The 23,980-nt window shown below is 33.2% G+C and overlaps 1 protein-coding gene across 4 annotated transcripts in view; it reads right to left on the bottom strand.

Annotated features, from left to right (window-relative positions):
- The window catches only part of LOC118200281 (insulin-like peptide receptor), a 529,147-nt gene that overhangs the window by 94,422 nt on the left and 410,745 nt on the right, over positions 1-23,980 (bottom strand). For all 4 annotated transcript variants that reach the window (XM_085818478.1, XM_085818480.1, XM_085818477.1 and 1 more), the window contains 4 exons: positions 22,045-22,215; positions 15,543-15,759; positions 14,574-14,865; positions 1,673-1,772 (listed from right to left, as the gene is read on the bottom strand). In XM_085818478.1, the coding sequence (XP_085674604.1) occupies positions 1,673-1,772; positions 14,574-14,865; positions 15,543-15,759; positions 22,045-22,215 (780 nt within the window). The remainder of the gene's footprint in view (positions 1-1,672; positions 1,773-14,573; positions 14,866-15,542; positions 15,760-22,044; positions 22,216-23,980) is intronic.

Below are 23,980 nucleotides of genomic sequence, written 5' to 3'. Positions count from 1 at the left end.
GCTTGTATACACGTTACACATGGGGAAAAACACAAAAACGCCCATGCAGCCAGCCCGTTCGTGGGATTCGAACCTCGGGCCGAACTACAAGCGTTCAGCAACTTTACTGCTTGGCCGCTGGTGGGCCCTAACTTGCTTTCGGAAAATGGTGTAGGCCACACTTAACATGCTTTGTAACACGTTTCAGAAACACTTGTACATATTTTAAAGCGATGCCTTCACGTCTTATTTCATTTAACAATATTCCATATAGCGCCATTTCCCCCCTAGTGGCAATTTTTTTAAGTTTTTTTCACGGAAAATAAATTTCCATGTCTTCCTTTAAAAGATTACCAAGTTTGATAACATTTAGTCCAGTAGTTTTCTTTTTATGACCATTTCAAAGTGGAACTTTAATTATAACCACCCTGTATATTACTGAGTTTGAAGACTAGAAATCTGGATAGTGATTCACGCTAAAAATAACAAATTATCTCATTATTCTTCTCATATACTAACAGCAAGGAATGCCTGGATGAGAGAGAATGGAAATAGAAATGGAGAAAAGCTTTATTCTGTGTGAATGTGAAAAAAAATCTAACGCCTGTTTTTTCCCCCAAGTTAGAAAAAAGGCTTTTTCATTATAGGTCAAGCTGAACAATGAGAGTAATAGTTCGAGAATTCTGTGGTACAAAGCTATTCAGTCAATATAATCTTAAAAACAAATTTACATAACAAAATTTTCACCATTCTTATCCATAGAATTTTATGAATTTCTGCACTAACTGCAATACTATATATTATAAATTCACTGAAATACAATTAAAAAAAACAAGTTTATGTTTCAATGCCAATATTTATAAATAATATAGAAATAAATTTAAGCACTAAGTTCTTTATGAAAACTTATTTTATCTATATTATTTTTCCATTCACAGAATATCATTATAATTTTTCTTTTTTAAATGATCATAGTTTTTTAAATTGATTAATTTAGATTCCTCTATTTTCTACATTAGTAACATATTCTCCTTATTTTCAGATATTCAGCAAGCATGTTACTTATTCAGTTTAACACAATTATTACCTTAAGAGGCAACAGAAGAGCTTACAGGGCAATAGGAAGAAATATCACATTATAAAAACTTCAGAATCTCAGAATTTTAAAATTAACTTCAATAAGGCTGCTTCAATGTGTTCATTTATAAAACCAGTTAATTAAGTGTAGTTACATCACTACAACATTGGTAGTGCAAAATTCAAATATTTATTAAACTCAAAAGAGAACCACCTTTAAATACAGCAGGAAACTTTTCATCTATTTCCCTTGGTATTCAAAAATACATTTGAACATCATGGACAAATTATCTGAATATTTCAATTTTCGATCTGCTAAGTGTTTCAACCAAATCAAGCAAAAAAATTCTTAAATTTACAAATCAATGTTCTACTAATAAAATTTGTATGATGATATTTAAAACATTATCACAAACAGCTATGTTTTTATCACATTATAGTTGATGAATGAAAACTGTTTGTAGTCATTAATACAATCATTAATGACTACAAACAGGCAATAAAAATACAATGAAATACTGAATTTACTTTCCTCATAATAATTTTAATACTTCATTGTTATATTCAGTAATTGAACAGAACAATTATAAAAATGGAAAAGTTCTTCAAGACTCACCAAGTGGATGCGTTCTAACAGTCGTAATGGCTTGAGGACTACACTGTTCATAGTCATCCATTACTGGTTTTTCTGAAGGTTTGTCATGACATGCTTTTACCTATAATAATACATATATATATATATGGTATATTATATAATATGTATATTATATGATATATTATATAATATGTAATCATATTAGCTCTTGAAAAATCAATCAATTTTAGGAAAAATAATACTGAAAAGTCTTTAATCTGAATGTCCATAATCCGGAATGATCTATAATCCGGACCTCAAAGCTACAAACTTTCTGCGCATGCGTAAACGCATATGTGCATTTACGCATGCACATTTAATGTATAACGGACGGTATAAGCTAAGCTAAAATGATCTAATTATCTATTTCAGTTAATGTTGCAGATTGCGTTGTTCCTTGATCTTTTAATTGGATCCGGCTTATTATTTTTTTGCAGACTGTTAGAGCAATTTTTTAAGAAGTAAGCGTGAACTTTCAATTATGTCAAAAAGAGTTTCCAATTCTGGAGCTCTCAAAAGCAAAAGCATGTTTCGATATCAAAGCGAAAGCATGTTCCGATGTCCATTAAACAAAAAGTGGAATTGCTGCAAAAAATAAATAAAGGCATGAAGAAAGTGACAGAGAGGTGATTTGTTTTTCTAATCATTCCCAAATCTGTTTATCAATTTCACACTGCTCTGTGGGGGGGGGACATCGCAGCGCAGAATGAACTGAAGTTGATCTGTCAGCACTATCCTTATCTTCAGGGCAGATGTTTTTATTTTATTTGGCTTATAATTCCTTACTAAATGTAGTATTTCATCTCGATGTACTCTGTCTTTGATTAAAATCAAATTCATCGTTATTATAAATATCACGAATACACATCAAATAGTTTTCTGGTTGCAATTTTCTAATTTCAACTATGTGCAATGTATGCTTTATGCATGCGCACGTTGAAAGAAATGTTTAATAAAGTAAACAAATATATATTAAGCTTTTTTTTTAAATTTTGATACCATTTAGATCATAATTGCTCTTTATTTCATAAATTACGGTTTCATATTTTTAATTTTATAATTTCTGCATGCCATCTTACCAGATTTAAACTGATGATCTATAATCCGGAAAAAACGATAATCCGGAATCGACAAAGTCCCGACGAGTCCGGATTAAAGACTTTTGACTGTATTTTAATCAATGTATGTTTCCTAGGCATATATGGGGATTGCAAAAATAAAGCTCATGAGGAAATCTGTAGTCATTTTCAAAACCAGGAAAGTGAATTTAAAGGGGAAAATAGTACTTTCTGATTTACAACCCCTATCCGAAAACTCATAAACATACTGGTGATTTTGAAGAGCATTCGCACAGCTGTTGGCTACTAATTTTTCACAAAGTTAATGCATGAAAGGCAACAGCCATTTTTAAAATAATGGCACATTAAGAATTCTGTACAAGAACAAACATTCAGTAAAATTTGAAAAGCAAGACATCCATAATAAAATACTAATTTTTCTCGAGAAAAACTTTTTTTTGTTGTGTACAGCAATATGTTTTCGCTAAAAAAAGGGGCGGGGGAGAAAGGGGGTATTGCACAAAATTGGCATCTATGCAATTCGGCACTGCACACTGGCCAAAACAGGCGTGTAACATTTTTTGGCAATATCCTGGGTCCTGCAACAGTTTGGTGTGGATATAAATAATCCCCCCAAAAACCTCTAAAAATTCATTAAATCTTCTTTTTAAATAAATCTTTCATTACAAATATTGTTTGCTGTAAATACATTTATTGTTTTTTACAGTACTTTTCAGTACTGTCTTTGGTACTCCAAGCAATCGGTGCACCAAGCAATAAACTGATAAATGCTGATTCAATCACCATCACTGACAATGCAAATATACCGCATTATTCTTCCTGCAAACTTCTAATAAACAATGCTTGAATAGTTTACCAGGATTCTAATGCACTTAATTTTTATCAAAATTTAAAACCTGCTACAGGGCAGGAACAAGTCATACTATTATATTTTCAAACAAGTGTTGGAAAGCATAAAATGGTACAAAAAGCACTTTATAATAACATGTCATAACATGGAATCTTACTGGCTGAATTCATGCAGAAAAGGGAAACAAAGCTTGGCCAGCTAGCCAAGTAACTTAATTAGCCACCTGATTATAACATTTATATATAGCTAAGGAGAAAATATCTCAGCTTCTATAAATGTTTCCTTTTTTTTTTTTTTTTTTTTTTTTTTTTTTTTTTTTCAATCATACTCTTCTGCCATTTATAAGAAAATACTGGCTGTCTGAGAAAACATCCACATTTTTTTAAATACAGCAGAACCTCGGATCATGAATAAATTGGTTCACAAAAAAAAAAAAAAAAAAAAAAATTACCTGGACAATGTCTCAGATAGCAAACTGTATATCGAGTTACAACCTTTCAGATCAGTAACAATGGTATTTTGGGGTAAACTCTGACACAGAATAAACACTCAGAGACTTCTAGAAATATCATTTTAATACATCCCATTGTTTAATTCTTAGTAACAAATAAGATACAAATGATTTATAAGACCATGAACTTGGCCTGGAGGGCCAGACTGCATTGCAGGCAGAGAGTTTGAGTGGTTTTACCTGAGGAATTTTTATTTATTTACAACATTCTATCTCTAGACAATACCATAAGCTTGGAAGTTATTGATGAAGATACAGAACAGTTATAACCATAGCCATGAGTTCATTCAGAAAGAGCTGCGACAATTATAAGCTTCAACAAAGTTTTACTGTAAAGGGCATGTCTTAGAAAAGAAGAAAAATAAATGAACAGTTCTTTGATCCACAACATTTGCACAAATTGGAGTAGTGGGCAAAGTTTCATATGATGATATTATCCTGATAAAGCAACAGTAAGCTATAACATAAGCATTTTTGATAACAAAACTGCATGTAAAATTTTGAATGAAATGAAGACCCAGTAAGTGTTGAATAGAGTTGGTTGCTGCTGAGACAGAAAAAGTAAGAGATGCCCCAGAAAAACATTTACCTGATTTTCCAATGGAAGGCGTCTCCTAATCCAAAAAAATGTAATAGTTGTGATGTATATTTAAAATAACCACAACTAAAACTTTAACTGTAAATAACTATAACTTTAACTGTAATGGCGTTCATGCTATGTGATTCCGTTGTTGTGATGCATGTGTTACTGTGCTAGCTGAATGTCATGTGAACTGTTTAAAAATGTATAATAAAATTTTGAATTCTTGAGATATACTCATTAGTTGAGTCTACTTTGAAAGTATACAAGTTATCAAGTTTAACAAACTACACAAGAAGTTACATGGTGTCAGGAGCAAAATGGATTTCAGACCACCTGCTCCGCTAACATTCTCCGTCGGAAATGTTAAAGAAAAATGGAAAAAATGGAAGCAAGAGATAGAAAACTATTTACTTGCAACGGAAAAAGATGCCAAGCCAGGTAAGACTAAAATTGCAATCCTTTGGAATGGAAGACTAAAATCCAATGGAAGACTAAAATTGCAATCCTTTTGAATTTGCTCGGTAATGAAGGACTTGAAATTTATAACACGTTTCAATTTGAGCCACCTGAGAATAAGGAGAAGTACGAAGAGGTCTTGAAGTCTTTTGAAGATTATTGTTCACCACGGCAGAATGTCGTATACGAACGTTACAAATTCTTTTCGTGTAGCCAGCAAGAAGGACAAACAATTGAGTTATATGTCACTCAGTTAAGACTTTAGCATCAACTTGTGAGTTTGCTGAACAAGAAAATGGATTGATTCGCAACCGTATTGTATTAAGCATTCGGGATAGGAGTCTGACCGAACGTTTGCTTCAAGAATCTAACCTAGGATTACAAAAAGCTATAGAAATAGTCCGTGCTGCTGAAACAAGCAAAGAGAAACTCCGGAACATGAAAGATGATCCAGCGACTGTGAACAGTGTGAAGAAATATAGAAAACAGCAGCATCAATCAAAACAGTCAATTCCACCGAAATTGTCATCGATATCAGCACTAGAATATGACTGCAAGAAGTGCGGAAGAAGGCACAAATATCGGGACTGTCCAGCTTTCGGAAAGACACGTGCGAAATGCAAAGTAAAGAACCATTTTGCCGCAAGGTGTCCCAAGAACATTTATGAAGTTGGAATACCAAATAATGAACTTAGTATATATAATGAACATAGTTTATTTGTTGCCTCTGTAATGATAGATCCACCAGTAAGCGGGCATAGTGAATTTAATTAAGTGCAAAATCAATCAAAGATCTAACAAATTCTATTGATGAAGTAAATAAGGATATTCACAAGGTAAGTGAAACATGGGTGTAATGTATTACAATGTGTGTAAATAATAACTTTTTCAAGGTTGATTTTAAGTTAGATACTGGTGCAGAAGTAAATATTTTGCCTTTGTATGTTTTAAATAATGTTAAACTTAAGCCTAAACTTAATGAAACTGATTTGTTGTTAACTGCATATGGTAATTTTAAGTTAAAACCAGAAGGTACTCTTATAATTAATTTTGATGTAAGATCTAAGCCTATATTAGGGTTAACAGCTTGTTCTGCATTAATGCTAATTGAAAGGATTGATTCCTTAAAGTGCAATATCATTAATAAAAATGATTTAATTGCTTAGTATAAAGATGTATTTACAGGTACAGGACAATTTCCTGATGAACCATATCATATAACCCTTAAATATGATGCAATACCAGTAATGCACCTCCCAAGACGTGTTCCTAGGCTTTACAGCCTAAATTAAAAGATACTTTAGATAAACTTAAAAGAGAAGGGATAGTATCGAAAGTAAATAAACCAACTGATTGGGTTCAAAGTCTGGTTATAGTTGAAAAACCTAATGGGAGTCTGAGATTATGCTTGGATCCTAGAGATCTAAATAAAGTAATTAAAAGGGAACACTATCAAATTCCTTCTCCAGATGATATAATTAGTACGTTAGAAGGTAAAAAAGTATTTTCAGTTGTAGATTTAAAAGATGGATTTTGGCATGTACCACTAGATGAAGCTAGTTATGAACTATGTACATTTAATACTTCTTATGAAAGACATAAATTTAATAAAATGCCATTTGGAATATCCTCCTCCCCAGAAATATTTCAGAAAAGAAACCAAAAATTATTTGGTGATATTGAGGGTGTGGAAGTTTATTTTGATGATATCATAATTGCAGGATCTGATGAGGTTACTCATGATATAATTATCTTTAAGGTTCTTGAAAGAGCTAGGTCTATAAATATGAAATTTAATCCTAATAAATTACAATATAGGATACCGGAAGTCAAATATGTAGGCCAAATTATTTCTGAGTCGGTGTAAAAGCCGATCCTAGTCATATTAAAGCAATTATTGATATGCCATTACCAAAATCAAAAACTGAAGTTTTTGAAAAGTAAGGAGGGTGTTAGGAATGTTAAATTTTCTGTCAAAATTTATACCTAATGCATCTAAAGTTACTGCTCCTTAAAGAGAAATCATTCAAGAAAAGGTGGAATGTAATTGGGGAGAAACTCAGGAAGAATCATTTAACAACATCAAACAACTGCTAACCAAAACTCCAATTTTAAAAGTTTTCAGTGGTAATGAGGATATAATTATACACTGTGATAGTTCGAAGGATGGCCTAGGATTGTATCTAATTCAAAAGGGTAAGCCTGTACATTTGTGTCTCGCAGCCTGACTAACAGTCAAAAAAACTATGCGCAGATCGAAAAAGAGCTATTGGCCATAGTATTTTCTTTTGAAAAGTACCACAATTTTGTTTATGGACGGAAAGTCACAGTACAAAGTGATCATAAACCGTTAATGGTAATTGTTAAGAAACCATTGCATAAAATCTCGTCTAGAATGCAAAGGATGATCTTAAAATTACTAAAGTATGATTTTGAGATAAATTATGTTCCAGGTAATCAAATGCTTTTTGCTGACACTTTGTCACGAGCATATCCTGTGAATGAAACTATCAGTGATGATCCTGAAATGCTAAATGTTGTTCATATTATTTCAAAATATTTGCCTATGAGTGAAAAAAGAGTGATGCAGTTTAGAAAAGAAACTGAATCAGATCCAGATTTGCAAATAGTTATGAAATATATTAAAGAGGGTTGGCCTAAATGTTACAAAAAAGTAGATAGTAGTGTAAAAACATACTTTAAAGTTAAAAATGATCTTTATATTAATGACGACTTGTTATTTATTAATGAAAAATTAGTTGTACCTTATGGTTTGAGAAAAGATATGTTGCAATTAATTCATGAAGCGCACTTTGGAATTGAAATGTAAAAGAGCCAGTGAAATTTTTTACTGGCCAGAGATATGACAAATAACACTGAGCAGCTTGTTTTCAAATGTGAAATATGTGAAAAATTCAGAAATAGAAATCAAAAAGAACCTCTAATGCAACATGAAATTCCAACTAAACCATTCGAAAAAATTGCCCTAGGTAGCTTGCAATTTGGTAATCAAAATTACTTAGTAGTTATCGATTATTACTCTAAATGGATTGAGGTTTCTAACATAAAAGATAAGACAGCAAATGAAATTATGATTAAGTTAAAATGCATCTTTGCCAGGTATGGTATTGCAAATGAAGTCGTTTGCAACAATAATCCCTGTAATAGCTACTTATTTAAGAAATTTACTGAAGATTAGGATTTCGAACTTAAATTTAGTAGCCCCAGATATCCTCAAAGTAATGGGTTGGCTGAAAAAGCTGTAGGAATAGTGAAAAATATCATGAGAAAAGTGCAAGATATAAGTGTAGGCTTGATGGAATATCGAAATACCCCAATTATTGGAATAAATTTGTCTCCTGCATAATTGTTACTTAATAGAAGATTAAGGACAAAATTACCTATCAATAATAAATTGTTAAATACTAAGATAAACAAACATTCTAAATTTCGTGCACTTCAAGCTAGGCAAAAATATTATTATGATAGAACCGCACAGAATCTTCCTGAGTTAAAACCTGCAGATAGTATAACCTTGTTCAAATTTAGAACTGGGCAATGGGATAATGGTGAAGTAATTTCAAAACATAAAGATCCTAGATCCTATATTGCAAGAAATTCAAATGGGGAAATATTACAAAGAAACAGACACCATATAAAATTTTCAAAATCACCTTACAAAGTTAATAATGATTATGATGATATAGTATTAAATAAAGAGGAAAATTCAAATGGAAGCCCTAAGAATGTTTCTGTGCCTGTTAATATAGGAAATCAACAGAATAATCTATCCAATAATACAATAACAAGAAGTGGACAGTTGATTAGACAACCTTCAAGATATAGAGACTTTGTCATGGAATAAAATAATGTAACATATTGCATATATAATTTTTATGTAACTTTTTTTTATTGTATGTCATATTGTGAATATACTTGTATTGATATTATTTGCTATTTTTATTAGTGTTGATAAAGTGGAGGAAGGGATTTGATGTATATTTAAAATAACCACAACTATAACTTTAACTGTAAATAACTATAACTTGTCTTAGATTAAATTATCCATTGCCTTTGTGCGCAAGAAACTGTTTTATATTTTTTATAAGTAATCATTTATGATCCAAGAATGAAACAATGCCTTATATTAATTTCAGTAGCTAAATAGCTATGGTTTATGAACATTTGGTATGACAAACAATGGCGGCACCTCCCCCAGCCTTACCGCCGACGCGATGGATACATCGGCAGTTACAGATTCCTAGTCAACGATCCCTGGCTCTTTGGATAAATCGAACCTTGATATCAATCCGGACAACTTATTACTCGACATAAAGCAGCTCTACCTCCTGAAGTCAAGATTTACAAAACTGGAGCAGAATCTTTCAAGAGCCTGACAATCAACGCCACTTCCAAGCTTCGACCTGAAGTGTGTTCGTCAGGAATCTCAGGTAACGCTTAGTACTCTTACTTCTCTTGCCAAGCGCCTTAATTTACCACTATTTAATATTCCTCCTACAGAGGAGGAATGTATTCAGAAATTAGTAAATGTTACTAAAAATGTTAATGGTTATTCCTCTAAATTTGATACTAAAAAGACTGTTTTGGCCAAAAATGTTGCCCAAAATTCACCAACTAAAAGACCTTTACTTAAACCTGCTAAATTGCACGCAGAGAAAATTCTAGCTAGTAATAGCAAAAAACTAGAAAAACTATCTCTAAATAAACGTGAAAGTAATCCTGATTCTCCTAAAACCGAAAAAGTTCATAAGGTGGACAAAGATGGATTCCAAGAGCTAACCCACCATCTTGTTGCACGTGGTGAGCAAAGCCATGAGGACACAACACCTGTTTCAAACAATAGCCTGCCTCCATTTTGGAGTGAAAGCTCTGATGCTCTCCCGCCCCCACTCAGCCAGCAGAGCACAATCAGCCCCCTCAGCCGAGGGAAAATGACAGTCATGAGGAGTATGCTGAATCTGGTACTAACCCCCCCCCCCACTACTAGCTCTTTCGAAGGGTCGAAAAGGAAAATTCCATATTTTTTCGTCGACTCTAAGGATTTTGAATTTTTGACTTCGCTTGTGCAGTCCACAGTTCCTACTGCCATCTGCTGCATGAATGGCAAATATTTACGTATAGAGATGCAAGACGAAAATGATTACCGCTCGGTCACCCAAATTCTTACCAATCAGAGGGCCGAGTACAAATCGCTCAATTTAAAACAAGATCGCCCTGTAAAGGCCATGTTATGCAGACTGCCAAGCAATGCAAAACCAGATAAAATCAAATCAGAACTGCAACTCATTGGTTACTCAGTGATAAGCGTCACACAACTAAGGCGACACAAATCCCGTTATCCGATGCCCTTGTTTTTAATACAGTTAAATCCCTCTTTAAATGTCTACGACATTTTTGAGGAGACATTGATGTTTGGAGTGGAAATTAAAGTTGAGAAGCATCTAGGAAAAAAGGGGCCGAGCCAGTGTTGGCGCTGCCAAGGATATTTTCACAGTTTCGCAGTGTGTACACTGCCGATCAAATGTTTACGGTGCGCTGGCCCTCATTATGCGTACCAGTGTACCAAGGATCCGGAAGAGGCAAACACCTGTGCGAACTGCCTTGGTCGGCATGCAGCCAACTGGTTCCACTGCCCTTGAAATCCAATGAACAAGGGCAAAACCCCCAATATTCGAAAAGATAACGGAAAAACAAAATTTGTACCAGCACCAGCAAAACCTCCTCGTAGCAGCACAGATCCGCTTTTTAGTACGATCGTTTCCGGACGGAAAAATCCCGGACTTGCACCGATGGAGAAGCAAGCCCCGGCACAGAGACCTGCTCCTCAGCCAATACTACCGGCCCAGGCTCCAGCCCCGACCGCCGAGGACTACAGTTGTACAGACACCCTGAGGAGTGTGTTCCAAATTTCTTCTGAATTTGGAATTGATCATAACACACTCCTCCAGGCTTTCAGAAATGCCCTGCCACAGCTCCGGACTGTCTCCACCAGACCTGAGCAGGCTTCCTAATCTACGAGGCCTACGTCGGCCTCCTGAATTAACGGCCTCACGTTTAACTCTTCTAGAAGTGAAGCAAGCCTCCTGATCTCGTTCTGGAATGCGAATGGCATCAAGAAGAAGATTCATGAAGTCCGGGATTTTATTAATGAGCACCACATGGCCCTCTTCCTCGTTTAGGAGACACATCTGGTTGAGGGACTCATCACGAATTATTTCTGCTACCAAAATGATAGAGACACTGTTCGTGCTGGTGGCGGTACTAGCATTTATGTAAAACGCTCTTTAAAACATTCTAGGATTCCCACGCCACCACTGGAGGCTCTACAAGCAACTATTATTCAAATTCATATTCCAAATAGCAGTAGCGTCCTGCTATATGCCTCCGAGACAGGAACCAGCATTTATCTCTGATCTCAGAAAACTCAGTGGTGTTGCAAATAACCTGATTATCGCAGGAGATTTAAATGCCTGTCATAGAAGTTGGGATTGTGTCACTGCCAACAACTATGGTGATAAACTCAAAACTTGGGCTCAGGACGCCCATATCCAAATTATTGCGCCGAACTCATCTACCCATTTCCAGTATTCTGGGGGGGTTAGGTGCTCCTTCTATTATTGATTTGGCTTTATTCAAAAATATTCCTGTAGATTATTCGATCAAAGTGATCCCGGAATTGTCCTCTGATCATTATCCGGTTCACCTCACCTTTAAAACTACCAAAATGAATCAAAATTTACCGGCACAAGTCTCAACAAATTGGGACAACTTTCGGTTTGTTTTGGAAAATGGTATTCTTCCCCTATCAAAATTAACAATAATAAGGTGGTTGATTTAACCATTGACAGGCTCAACCAAACCCTGGGAAGTGCGTTCACGGCTGCTTCCAAGCCCAAATTCAGGTCTAATCACTATAAATTACCTGATTTCATTAAAGAGAAAATCAAAATTAAAAACCGTCTTCACAGAGAATTGCAAAATACACGTTTGGAAAACTTTCGAGTTCAACTGCGAAGACTCCAGAATGAGATCAAGTCTGATATTAAGAAATATGCAGATGATAAATACTCAAATTATCTTAAGTCCTTAAAGACTTCTGACAATAGCCTTTGGGAAGCTAGCGCTCGGCTCCGCAAACCAAAACACGACATTCCCCCCCCTTAATGGGCATGGTCAATGACCCGATGGCATTAACAGACACTGAGAAGGCTGAACGCATTGCACGCCTTTTAAAAATTTCTCCAGTTAATTCTACAGTTAACAACCCTCACAGTTCGCCGCGGGAGGTTGGAGAACTTTTCGCCTCAACAGAATGGACTAACTCCCCCCCATCCTCACCGAGGCGCTTTTTCTCCTCTGGATTCCAGTTTTTAGTCGCAAGGCTACTTCCCCCCCCCTCCCGCTCATTCCCAAGGCATTAGCAATCTCTGCGGTTTTCAGTATTACCTAACTTAATTTAACAAAGCAGATGATTTATAAACAGCATTGTAGTCAGAAAATTTCTGCAGATAGCATATAAATAAATACACATGTTGCTGTCTGTTACTTGTATGCCATAGCAAATTGGCAGATTAAAAACATAATACACAAATTTTTTGTTGTCAGCATGTAAAATGAAGGAGACTGTCCTCACTCGCTAACTGAAAAAATGTGAAATGTTTACTTTACTGATATAAAGGATTTCCTATATCAGACACATAAAACTTTTAATGCAAATCTAACAATGATGAATAATCTAACATTTAAATGACACTTCTGTATTGAGAGTAAACAATCATTAGATCACTTCTTTTATAAGACTTTCCTAAAAAAAAAAAAAAAAAAAAAAAAAAAAAAGGAAGAGAGATATTAAAATTCTCAATGCAAAAGCCTTTAGACTAAGGAAAAGTACAATAACAATTTTAATTATGATTCTACTAAAATAACCCATCTAAATACAAAATTCATAACAATATTATGCTCCAAATCCAACGTTACATACGTAAGTACATTTCCTTAACCACTTCTGAATACATGGTTAGACAGTTATAGATTATTTGTGTTAATTTCCTATTATATGCCTTGTTGACCAACAAACCTTGCATAAGTCAATTAATTACCACCCTTCCTTTAAGTCTGTTAGCTATCTATATTTGCACATATTTCTTATGAAGATAGAATGGTCATTAGAACTGCAATGTAAAATTATTACACACTTCACTTCGACTTTGGTTTACACAATTATCCTGTACTTCTGAAATATAGAACTTCTATATTTCTACTACTGAACTACTGAAGTACAGAACTTCTGAAATATAGAACTACTATTTAGTAGTTCTATATTTCAGTTTTATTCAATGCATAAAAAACCTGAAATTTGTATGTTCAGTTACGGTAACTAAAATATACTATTTTTTTATTATTATTTGGTTATTAACATTATTTAGAATACTGGAACAAAAATAAAACAAAAAATCAGGACAAATGATATTTTGACACAATATCACAAAGTGAGAAAGAGAAAATACTAAGAGCCACTAATCTCAGATTAAGTACTTAAACTAGTTTAACTTTTACCCTTAAATTTTAATTGAATCATAAATTTTTGTGTATCACGCATAACAACACTGAAAAATATCTATTTAGTGATTTCAGATAGCTCAGTTAAAAATCAACTGAAATCATTAGCCAGTGATAATTGATAAACATTATAAATAAGGTGATAGATAATAGAAACTATTAAATGACTAAAATATGAATTACAAACTGATATGAATAATAAATGTAAAGAATTACAAATTGTTTGTTAGTTCTAGCACCTCAATGGAAAAATTATCTAAAAAAATTATGTGAGCTAAAACTTACTACTAAACTAACATTAATATTGACCAAAGTATTTAAACCACATTAATATTTAACTTCCTGTCACTGACCTAATGAAATATCTATATATTCATTTATTTAGTTTTTTCAATAACAAATGCATTCTATTGAAAAACCCTTAATGTACTTTCAAAGTGTACAAGTTAATAGTAAGTCTTCCCCACTACAGACTTTAGGCTGAACACAAAGAATCAAAAACACATCAAAGCTGTAAAAAAATATCACAACAGTCTTAATGTCACTATTTCCTCTTATTCATCATAAGAAATAAAAATTCAAAATACAAATTTGTGAAACATTTTTTGACATATATCAGCCAACAGAACAGAAAAGTAATTTTAACTGTATGCTTCAAAAATACTGGAAGAGGGGATTTTTTTGAATAAAACAAATACTAAGCAATGCTAATTGAAACATATGTTGCTTTATTTTTTTTTTGCAGCTCCTGCCTGAGTGACTCAACAATTCACACAACTAATAATTGCAGAAGAAATACAATTTTGAATATGTACTTAGCATACCTCTATTCTGTACTCTGTGAAATGATGAAGTTGCTTGACTGCAAAAAATGTAGCATTGTAAACAATATATTGGAAGTTTCCTTCTTCAATAGGTGATGGAGAACTAGTTATCTTAGTGGTATCTTCAGTAGTCGTAGTTGCTGCTGTTGTAGTACTTGTACTGGATAACCTTCCGGATGGGAATGTATCATTAAAAAATTCTGTGGATGAATCCCAAATAGAAGCTGTAGTTGGATTAATCAAAGACTGTAAATCACTGTCAGTTTGATTTGCTCTTTGAACCCTCTTAGGGCTGAAAAGTGAAATATAAATAAAATAGGAAATATCAGAAAATCAGTATATTAATTTTACAGATCAGACACTACAAAATGAAAAGAATAAACTTTTAATAGACAGGCAGGCTGATACATACAAAATTTCTGTTTAATTTATTATGACTACGTTTTCACCATCTACTAAAATGGCTAAAATAGGAACAACATTCAAATGAGAAAATATAAATCTACTTTAAATGTGTTTGCTTATCTCATACACAAGCAAATAACTTATATTTTTGGCTCAATATTACTTTCATTTCTTTTTACTAAATTTTTTAACAATAAAATCTCTCTAAATATTATCACTTCCAGTTCTATATAGTTTCATTTCAGAAAATGAGACATACATCGATGTTCAATATCATTATTCAGTTTTCAGAAATACTTGGCACATTTAGAAATAGGAGATGATTACTGTAAACAGTTTCACAGTATATTTTATTTCTACAATCAAACTACCTCTTTGATTTGTAAAATTTCACTGCAAAAGATTGGAAATTATATAACGTTTTTATCCAAAATGTTCAACGTTGAATATGCCAGAAAATCTCTAAAAAATTCTATAATGATGACTATGAAGAATTTGTAATATATTTAAATATATACATATATATATAAACCAGTATTATAATTTAATTTATAAAAAACTTACTTTTTCTGGAAAACATTATTCTGAATATAATCTTCAAATTGTATTTCAGCTTCAGCTTCTTCTTCTTGAAAAAATAAAGTTTTACTTTTTGAACAAGAACAACACTCTCTATACTCGCTATTTAATTCCATGTATTTCTTCTTTTCTTCAGCCACAATCTCATCAATTACAGTACCTTTTTCTTTATCAGATTTTTTAATGTCAGACATAACCATTGCTAAAATAAAAACAAAGATATAGAAGTATGCAAAACTATATGATGTGAATTAAATCAAATTTCAAACATGATAAATCCATCATGAAAATATTTTGAAAGATTTACATAATGCATACAGCAATACTTATGAAATACTTAAAAGATGTTACATAACTTTTATTTTGCATAATTCCTATAAAATTTTTTATCAAAATTTAGAATACAGCAAGAATAACAAAAAAGTGATGCAGACACTGCATCAGCAAGTGCAGCTGCAGATAGATATCAAGCACATAATGGCAAAATGGAGATAACAAATGGCTCACTACAGAATTGTTAACACTTTGCGGGCCGCTGTCACGCTGGCGTGACTTTTGCTCGCCAACGGTTATTAGCCGCTGTCACGCTGGCGTGATTTTTGCTCGCCAACAGTTATCGGCCGCTGTCACGTACGTGTGACATATTTTCGCCAATAATGATACTTCACATTGACTTTGTATAGATAGACATACTATAGCAAAACATTTGATGATCAGGAAACATTGGCTTCAATTGTTTTCCTCTCCCAATTCACCAGACTGTCTATTATTGAAATCTTTTTCTTGGACGCTCGTTTTGTTAGTTTGAGACTGTCTTTCGCTGCCTTCAAATATCAGAAACTTACGTTAGATTTAAAGATATCCTTCAAAATGCTTTTCGATGAGGAAATATATGCTGATCTGTTATCAGAAGAGGATAATTGCTCTGATAGTGAAAGTGATTCGGACAGTGGGAGCGATATAATTGTGAGACGATTCAAAAGTAAGGGAAGATCAATCATTAGTGAATCTGAAAGTGATGAAGAGAATTAATTCTGTGGCAAATGATTGATCAGAAGTTGATTTTAAACCTAACTTTCATGCTTGCCCGGAATGGTTTGGGTTACAGGTACCATACACACCAGATATATTATCAACTGTGGAATTGTTCATTGGGGACGATTTATTTAATTTGTTTGCCACACAAACAAACTTATATCATAATCAGCAGAATAATGATAACGACAATGCATCAACAAGGAATAAAGCTTGGATTGATACAAACGTAGAAATGAAAGAACTTTTGGGCCTTGTTATCCTAATGGGAATAGTAAAAAAACCAGAACAGAACGATTATTGGTCTACTCACCCTGGATTACATACACCTATTTTTGAGAATACTATGCCAAGGAACCGATTTTGGCAGTTATGGAAGTATTGGCACTTCAGTAATAATGAGCATTGCCAAGAAAGGCTTGATAAAATAAAACCAGTTTACTCGTACCTGGTAGAAAAGTTTCAAAAAATTTATTAACCCGAGAAAGAATTATCGCTGGATGAAAGTATCATTCCATGAAGGGGCAGGTATGTGGAAAAGTTCCATGAAGGTAACTTTTCGTACATAATCCTGCGAAAATTATAAAATATGGAATTTTAGTCTGTATGGTGAGTGAGGCGACATCTGGTTATATATGCAATTTAGAAATATATTGCGCGCAAGGAAAATCGCTAATTGCGACAATATTTTCCATGCTATCGCCATATTTAAATTTATGGCACGATGTATATATGGACAACTACTACAATAGTGTAAAGGTTGCAGAGGAGTTACTAAAGCATAAAACAAACATCTGTGGCACAATTAGAGTAAGCAGAGGAGTGCCAAATTGTTTAAAATCTGTTACATTGAAAAATAAGTCAATGGAATTTTGAAGAAAAGGGAAAATTATGGTACAAAAATGGAATTTGGCTAAAAAATTCATAATGATGATTTCTACGATACATTCAGCAGACATGGTCAAATGTGTGAGTAAAAGAACCAAAAAGAAGTGCATTAAACCAATTTGCATACGTGAGTATAATAAATTTATGAAAGGTGTTGATAACGACGATCGATACCTATCATGTTATTCCATACTTCGCAAAACAAAAAAAATGGACTCAAAAAAAAAGTTTTTATCTCACATAAACTGTGCATTAAAACAATTTTTACTAAATCTTGCACTAGCATGGATTCATGGGAATGAAGAGGAGCAACAATCAAGATCGGCTGCTCAATGTGATAAAAGATCACCGAGGTTTGATCCACCAGGCAGACTTACTACGGACATGAGAAAACATAGAATAACACGTATTAGTGGTAATGGGAGAATTCAAAACCCGCGAAGGGCCTGTAAAGTCTGCACTGCTGAGAAGAAAAGAAGTTCCACTGCATACATGTGTTCTTCCTGCAACATTTCTCTGCATGTTGGAAAATGTTTTCAGAATTATCATACTAAAAAGAACTATGGATCCTAGGAGTTAAATTATTTAAATAAAACGTTTTAGTACTAATTAAAAAATATAATTGGATTAAAATGGAATAAAAATAGTGTAACAGTTATTTTAGTGCTTTCTTTAATAATAATTATATACCAACTACTTATTTTCGAAAAATTGCGTAAATATCCCCCTTGGCAAGCAGTAGAACTTGTGTGAACCGGCGGCAGCGTAATGGCGCTTTGATAAATGCGCGGCCCACAAAGTGTTAAAAGTTCAATATTTATGAAATTCAGTAAAATAAATGAGGGTACTCCAGGAGATAATCTGAGGAACGCAAAACATATGATACATGCGAGATTTTGAATTCCAGTATCAGCAACAATGAGAGGAAAATTAGCTTCCTGAATCGCATAGAGAAAGATGCCAAATTAAAGAAGGCATTCAGGACTTTGCACAGTTCATTTTGTACAAGAGGTAAGGCTTTAACATACAAATGCTTAACATAACAGAAAAAGTATTGGCTGCATTTGAGTTAGTGAAATGAATACATGCTATCCAAAGCTCTCTATCAAGACAGCCACCATAAGGAAAACCACTGGGGTAGAGTAGACTTTAAGGTACCCCTTGTATTATGGCCAAGTTGTTGTTTGATTTATTGCAAGTTGTTGTTTCATTTATGGTAGCCTGAGTAGTTGAATGTTATGGAAACCCTACTGCGACGTAATCGGGTGCATGATTCTGGGAAATTTTGAATCATGGGATGTTTTGTAAGCGTTTTTATGGTGAGTGTTAAAACCGTTTAGATGGATTTGAATGGGTTAGATGGTTTTGAATGTTTGATTTAAAATGTATTTTATTGAGATTATGTATTTTTGTTTGCCTATATTGTAGAATTTGGTGCTCCTTTGACTTTTTAAGTGAAAATATATCGATGTGTACATGGACAAAGTAAAGGGAGTGCGCATTGCAAGTTTGTGCAATTCGGGGATTTTTTTAAAGTGAAAATAGGTCGACGTGTACATGGATAAAGTCAAAGGAGTGCGCAATGCCATTTTTGTGCCCTTCGAGGTTTTTTTTTAGTGAAAATAAGTCGATGTGTACATGGATACCGAGTTTGTGCGATTGTTTGTCTTGTTATTTTGTCTTTGCGTAGCAGCGATTTTTCGTGCAAAAATCGCCTCTTTGCAAGCCAAAATAACAAGACAAACAATCGCATAAACTCGGTATCCATGTACACATCGACTTATTTTCACTTAAAAAAAAAACCTCGAAGTGCACAAAAATGGCATTGCGCACTCCTTTGACTTTATCCATGTACACGTAATCGCCGCCTTGCAAGCCAAAATAACGCTTCAAAGAATTGCATAAAATCGCTATCCATGTACCGCCAAAAATTGCCAAGTTTCGCCAAGGGGTACCCTAAACTATACTTTTATCAACCACTGCAAGTGCATAACAGTTTGTCGTATGTTAGGGTTCCACTACTTTTTCACTATTAATGATTTAAAATTTGAATATTAGTCTATTTTTTATGTATTGGTTTTCTATATCCCATTATATTCTCTTCTGCTTCAGATTAAAATTTTTTCAGGTAGCATATTTATTAGCAGATTTTTGCTCTTTTAACACTTGAATTCTTAATTTATTCAAATGAGATATTTTGAATAATGCTAGAAACAACAGCTGAAGGCACACAGGCGAGAAAAGATGTTGATGCCATTTAGCTGTACATACCTGGTAGAAATGTTACTGATAAGCAATACAGATAATTTGGCTGCGACTAACAGTACTGTGTTGCAATAAGCTATCAAAGTGAACCATGGGCATGGCTCAAATAGGGATGATCTTTCTTTTTGAATTCAAACTGGATATTCTCCTTCAGATAATAATAATACAACATTCAGACTGTATACATCTAATAAATGCACCCTTCATCGTTAGTTTGAGAAATTTCATGCAAGTGACATATCGCTGGAAGAAGCACCACATGAAGATCGATCATATTTTTTTCAGACAATCTTCTTAAGAAGACTGTCAAAGCTGACTTCTCAATGAAGTGCCCACACTGCAACTGACAAGGAGAAGAAGTGACAATGTCTTATGATTTACCTCTATGTATAAGGCATGCAGAACAGATGTGTGCAACTTCTTCAGGCTGTGAAATGGTAGGGAGATGATTTTGCATTAATTTGTTACCAGTAATAAGAAATGGATCTGCATAATAATCCTTATAGATCCACTCTGTAGTTTGATGTGGATGAGTCTCCAGAGGGCTTTCTTAAGAGCTGTTATTGTTTCGTGTGTCATCTGCCAGCTGTAACCATTTCATCCTCAGACAAGGGCAAAATCAAAAATTAATTTTGAACCAAATTGATTGAAATGAGGCAAAAATTTCATCTGAAGTAGCAAATACGCATGAGCAAGAACGGCATCCTTGTATTGCATGTCTCCATGCATTACACATTACATGAATTACGAAATCTTTCCTCATTCATCAATTCAATAAATCTATTACTATATGATAAATAATCAAACATTTTGCTACCTGAATAACTCACTATGCAATCAGAGTTTTCAAAATTACAGAGATATCTGTTAGGCAATCAAAATATTCTGCAGCTATGAGAGTTCTTTAGTATGAGGTTTAAAATTTGGCACAACTCTGAAAGAAATGCCTGCTTCCTGAGGGCAACTAATTTTACTTGGATATTTCTCCTTTTTTTTTTTCTCGAGGTTTTTGTGCATGTGAAGATGTTGGTCACACTTATCAGCTATATTGTATTGCACCAACCTAACATGGGTATATTCTCATTATTAGAAGATATTCCCAAATCACTGTTTCATTTCTCCACATAAACAAACAGAGTCAAGAAGAATCTCTAGAATCCACTAATTGTTTTGATTTCTCCTCGCACTGCATATATTTTGTACTACTCACATTTATTACATGCAAATAAAGCTCCACACTTCTTTCAAAATATACTTCTTCCTTCATCAACTACGTTTCTGTTGATAAAATAAGGCATGATAATATCATAGCATACTAATAACAAGTAAATATCAACTAATTGGAAGTAGGCGTTTCTCAATGTAAGTTCTCAGAACACGTTTGTAAATCATAGTAAACAGTTACTACATACTCTCAGAAGAGATTTGGGACCTAATTAGGAAATTTCTATGTTGTAAGGCATCACATCACAATACTGCAATGAAATTTGGAATTGATTCACCAGCAAAATGCAAGCAATGAATGACTTCACAATGACTGACAAAATTCCACAGTTTTCAAAAGAACTGAATTAAAAATTTGATTTACTACCTGAGCCAACTACCACTGTTTTAGCAAAGTATAGAAGAAGAAAGCAAATTTCAGAATGATGATACATGTCTGAGATGAAAATAATAAGAAAAATGGCATTTTTGGACTATTAATTCCATTTGCAAAAAAGAACTGTTGCACTTATGCCAGAAGGATATTTTGAGAGAATAGGAAATCTTTTTTCTTTATTAAGATTTATATTCTGATAATGTTTGGGAGGATTAAATATAAAATTATTACTCAAATAGCAGTCATAAAACTATTACCTGGCCTAGCTTCAATGTAACAAAAATTTAAACATTTGAAATGTTATAAAAATTACCAAAATGTAGCAATAGATTGACATATACACGAAACAAGAGGTAACAATCCATAAAAAAGTACCTATCCATAGGTTCAATAAAGAAGTATCACATAATTTTTAAATGTAAAAGCATAAAATATAATAAAGCATGATACATATGTATTGGATTTTTTTTTAGGTATTTGATTATTTTTGCTTGAGACGAGATAAGGAAGAAAATGAAATAACAGTTAAAAACTAATAGTTTTTACATTTTACTTTCATTCTTTCATTCAGACTTTCAAAAAGCATGTAAGTTACATCAGAATGTAACATAAAAAGTGTATTACATCATCAAATAAATATCTCTCAATTAAAAAAAAGTTTTAATGAGTTTAAGACATATGTTGTATTAAATTACTCACGTTCATTACAATAATTTCGTTGACTAATAAATTCAAATGAATCTTTTTCTTGAAAACCATTAATTATGTAATGAGTAACCTTTCCATTAGGTTTTCTTGGACTTTGCCATTGGATAACTATTTCCTCAGGAGAACTTGCATGAGCTTGAACATTTACAGGAGGATATGATGCTAAAATTAAAAGGCGTAAGTATCAGGACAGAAAGTTTTAGAACGAATAGATGTACACATAAAATAGAAATTAACAGCAGTAAATGGCCCAAAATTAGAGAACATCATTAATCTTTTCAGATGGCAACAATGAAATTAACAGTTATAAAAATCATAAAACCAATTCATAACTACAATTTAAAAAACTCATTAACACTTTCGAAATAGAAATTTTTTATTTTTAAACCAAAAGCTTTCCTCAACATCATAACATCAACTTTTAAATTCCATTATGATTAAAACAAAACTGCATGCTGTCCAGCTGGTATAGTGGTTAGTGTCGCTGACTGTCACACTGAAGGGCCCGTATTTGAATCCTGTTGAAGGCATGGATGTTTGTAAACATATAGTGTCTGTGTGGCATGGGGCATTCTAAATATGCGGTGAGCCGAAAGTCCTCTCGAGAGGTTAGTGGTAGGGGAAGAGGGATGGGAGACCCTCAAATCCCCCCCCCAGGGTGCTTTGCATCAAAATTGGGGGCAGAACTGAGCTAAATCTTAATGTCACGTGTAAGATGCTCAAGGCTGTTGCCAACGACAGGCATAAACTTGTGCTCCTTGCTTCGTGGACTTGGGCTGACTATAGGTCAGACAAGTGAGCATTAGCAACAACAACATAAACTGCATATCTGAATTTCCTTTAACAAATTTAACAGAAAGTAATATTTTCTGTATTCTGCTTGTTGTCTAGTTTAATTCATATAACGTCATTAAAAATACACTACAGTTGTCTACTCGAAGAAAGAATACCTTCGCAGAGGACTTTCTAAGGAGAAATGGTTTGAATTTATGCTAAAATTCAGAAAACCATAGAAACACCTATGAAGTCACCTGCTGGTTGGGATTTGAATACAGGTTAATCACTGCATTAAGACATAGCTTTTTGTATGTTACAGTTACAGGTTCTGACTGCAAGGTTTTTATTTATCATTTCAATTTCTTTCAATATTAAATTTAATGTAAATAACACACACAAAAATTTTTAACTTATTTGCTTCAAGATGTAATGATTTTTAGTTTGATACTTCACATAATTTATTGCATTAATATGAATGTTAAAAACAAATTGAACATTGTATGATGATTTTTCAGTAATTTCACATCATTAATAATTAAATAAGTTTTTGATTTGGCAAGGTAGATGCCATTAAAGCATAGTAGATGAGAGAAACCTATATAAAGTAGAACAGCTTTTGTGATGGACTTTTTAAAAGAAAGTGACTTTCATTTGGATTGTACTTGAGCAAAAATAGAGCAGCTCCAAACCACCAAGGTTCACTAAGCTTATCCACTCAGCCACTGGTGGTCAAATACTTTTTTCAATTCGGCATGTTTCTCTTGCATATGAAAATTACTTATTACACAGCATTATCAACTTATTTTAACTCAGTTTTTATTTTAATAAAAATGTTAAATGAATTTGTATTATATATTTTGATATAATTACTTTAATAAAGCAATATGCTATTACAATCATTTTTTACCATTAATAACAGTATGAGGACTATTTTTAAAAAAATCTACTGGTATTAGCCAATGTTTGCGTTTTTAGAATCTTAAACCAGCCACCTAAGAATTAGTCTGAAGGATTTACCTTAATTTGTCCTAAATAAAATTCAAAATTTTAAACGTACTTGCTTAGATTTTTGATAACAAAAGTTCCTTTTGATGTTCCATTATAACAGCACAAATCAGAAAAGTCTTATCTTTTCTGTTTACATTCTAAA

Source organism: Stegodyphus dumicola, chromosome 6 (assembly GCF_044657685.1).
Source record: "Stegodyphus dumicola isolate Sdum_Otavi_A_Nest chromosome 6, ASM4465768v1".
Classification (NCBI taxonomy): Eukaryota; Metazoa; Arthropoda; class Arachnida; order Araneae; family Eresidae; genus Stegodyphus; species Stegodyphus dumicola.
The sequence above is the reverse complement of the archived record's forward strand: the minus strand, read 5'-3'. Positions and strand labels throughout refer to the sequence as shown.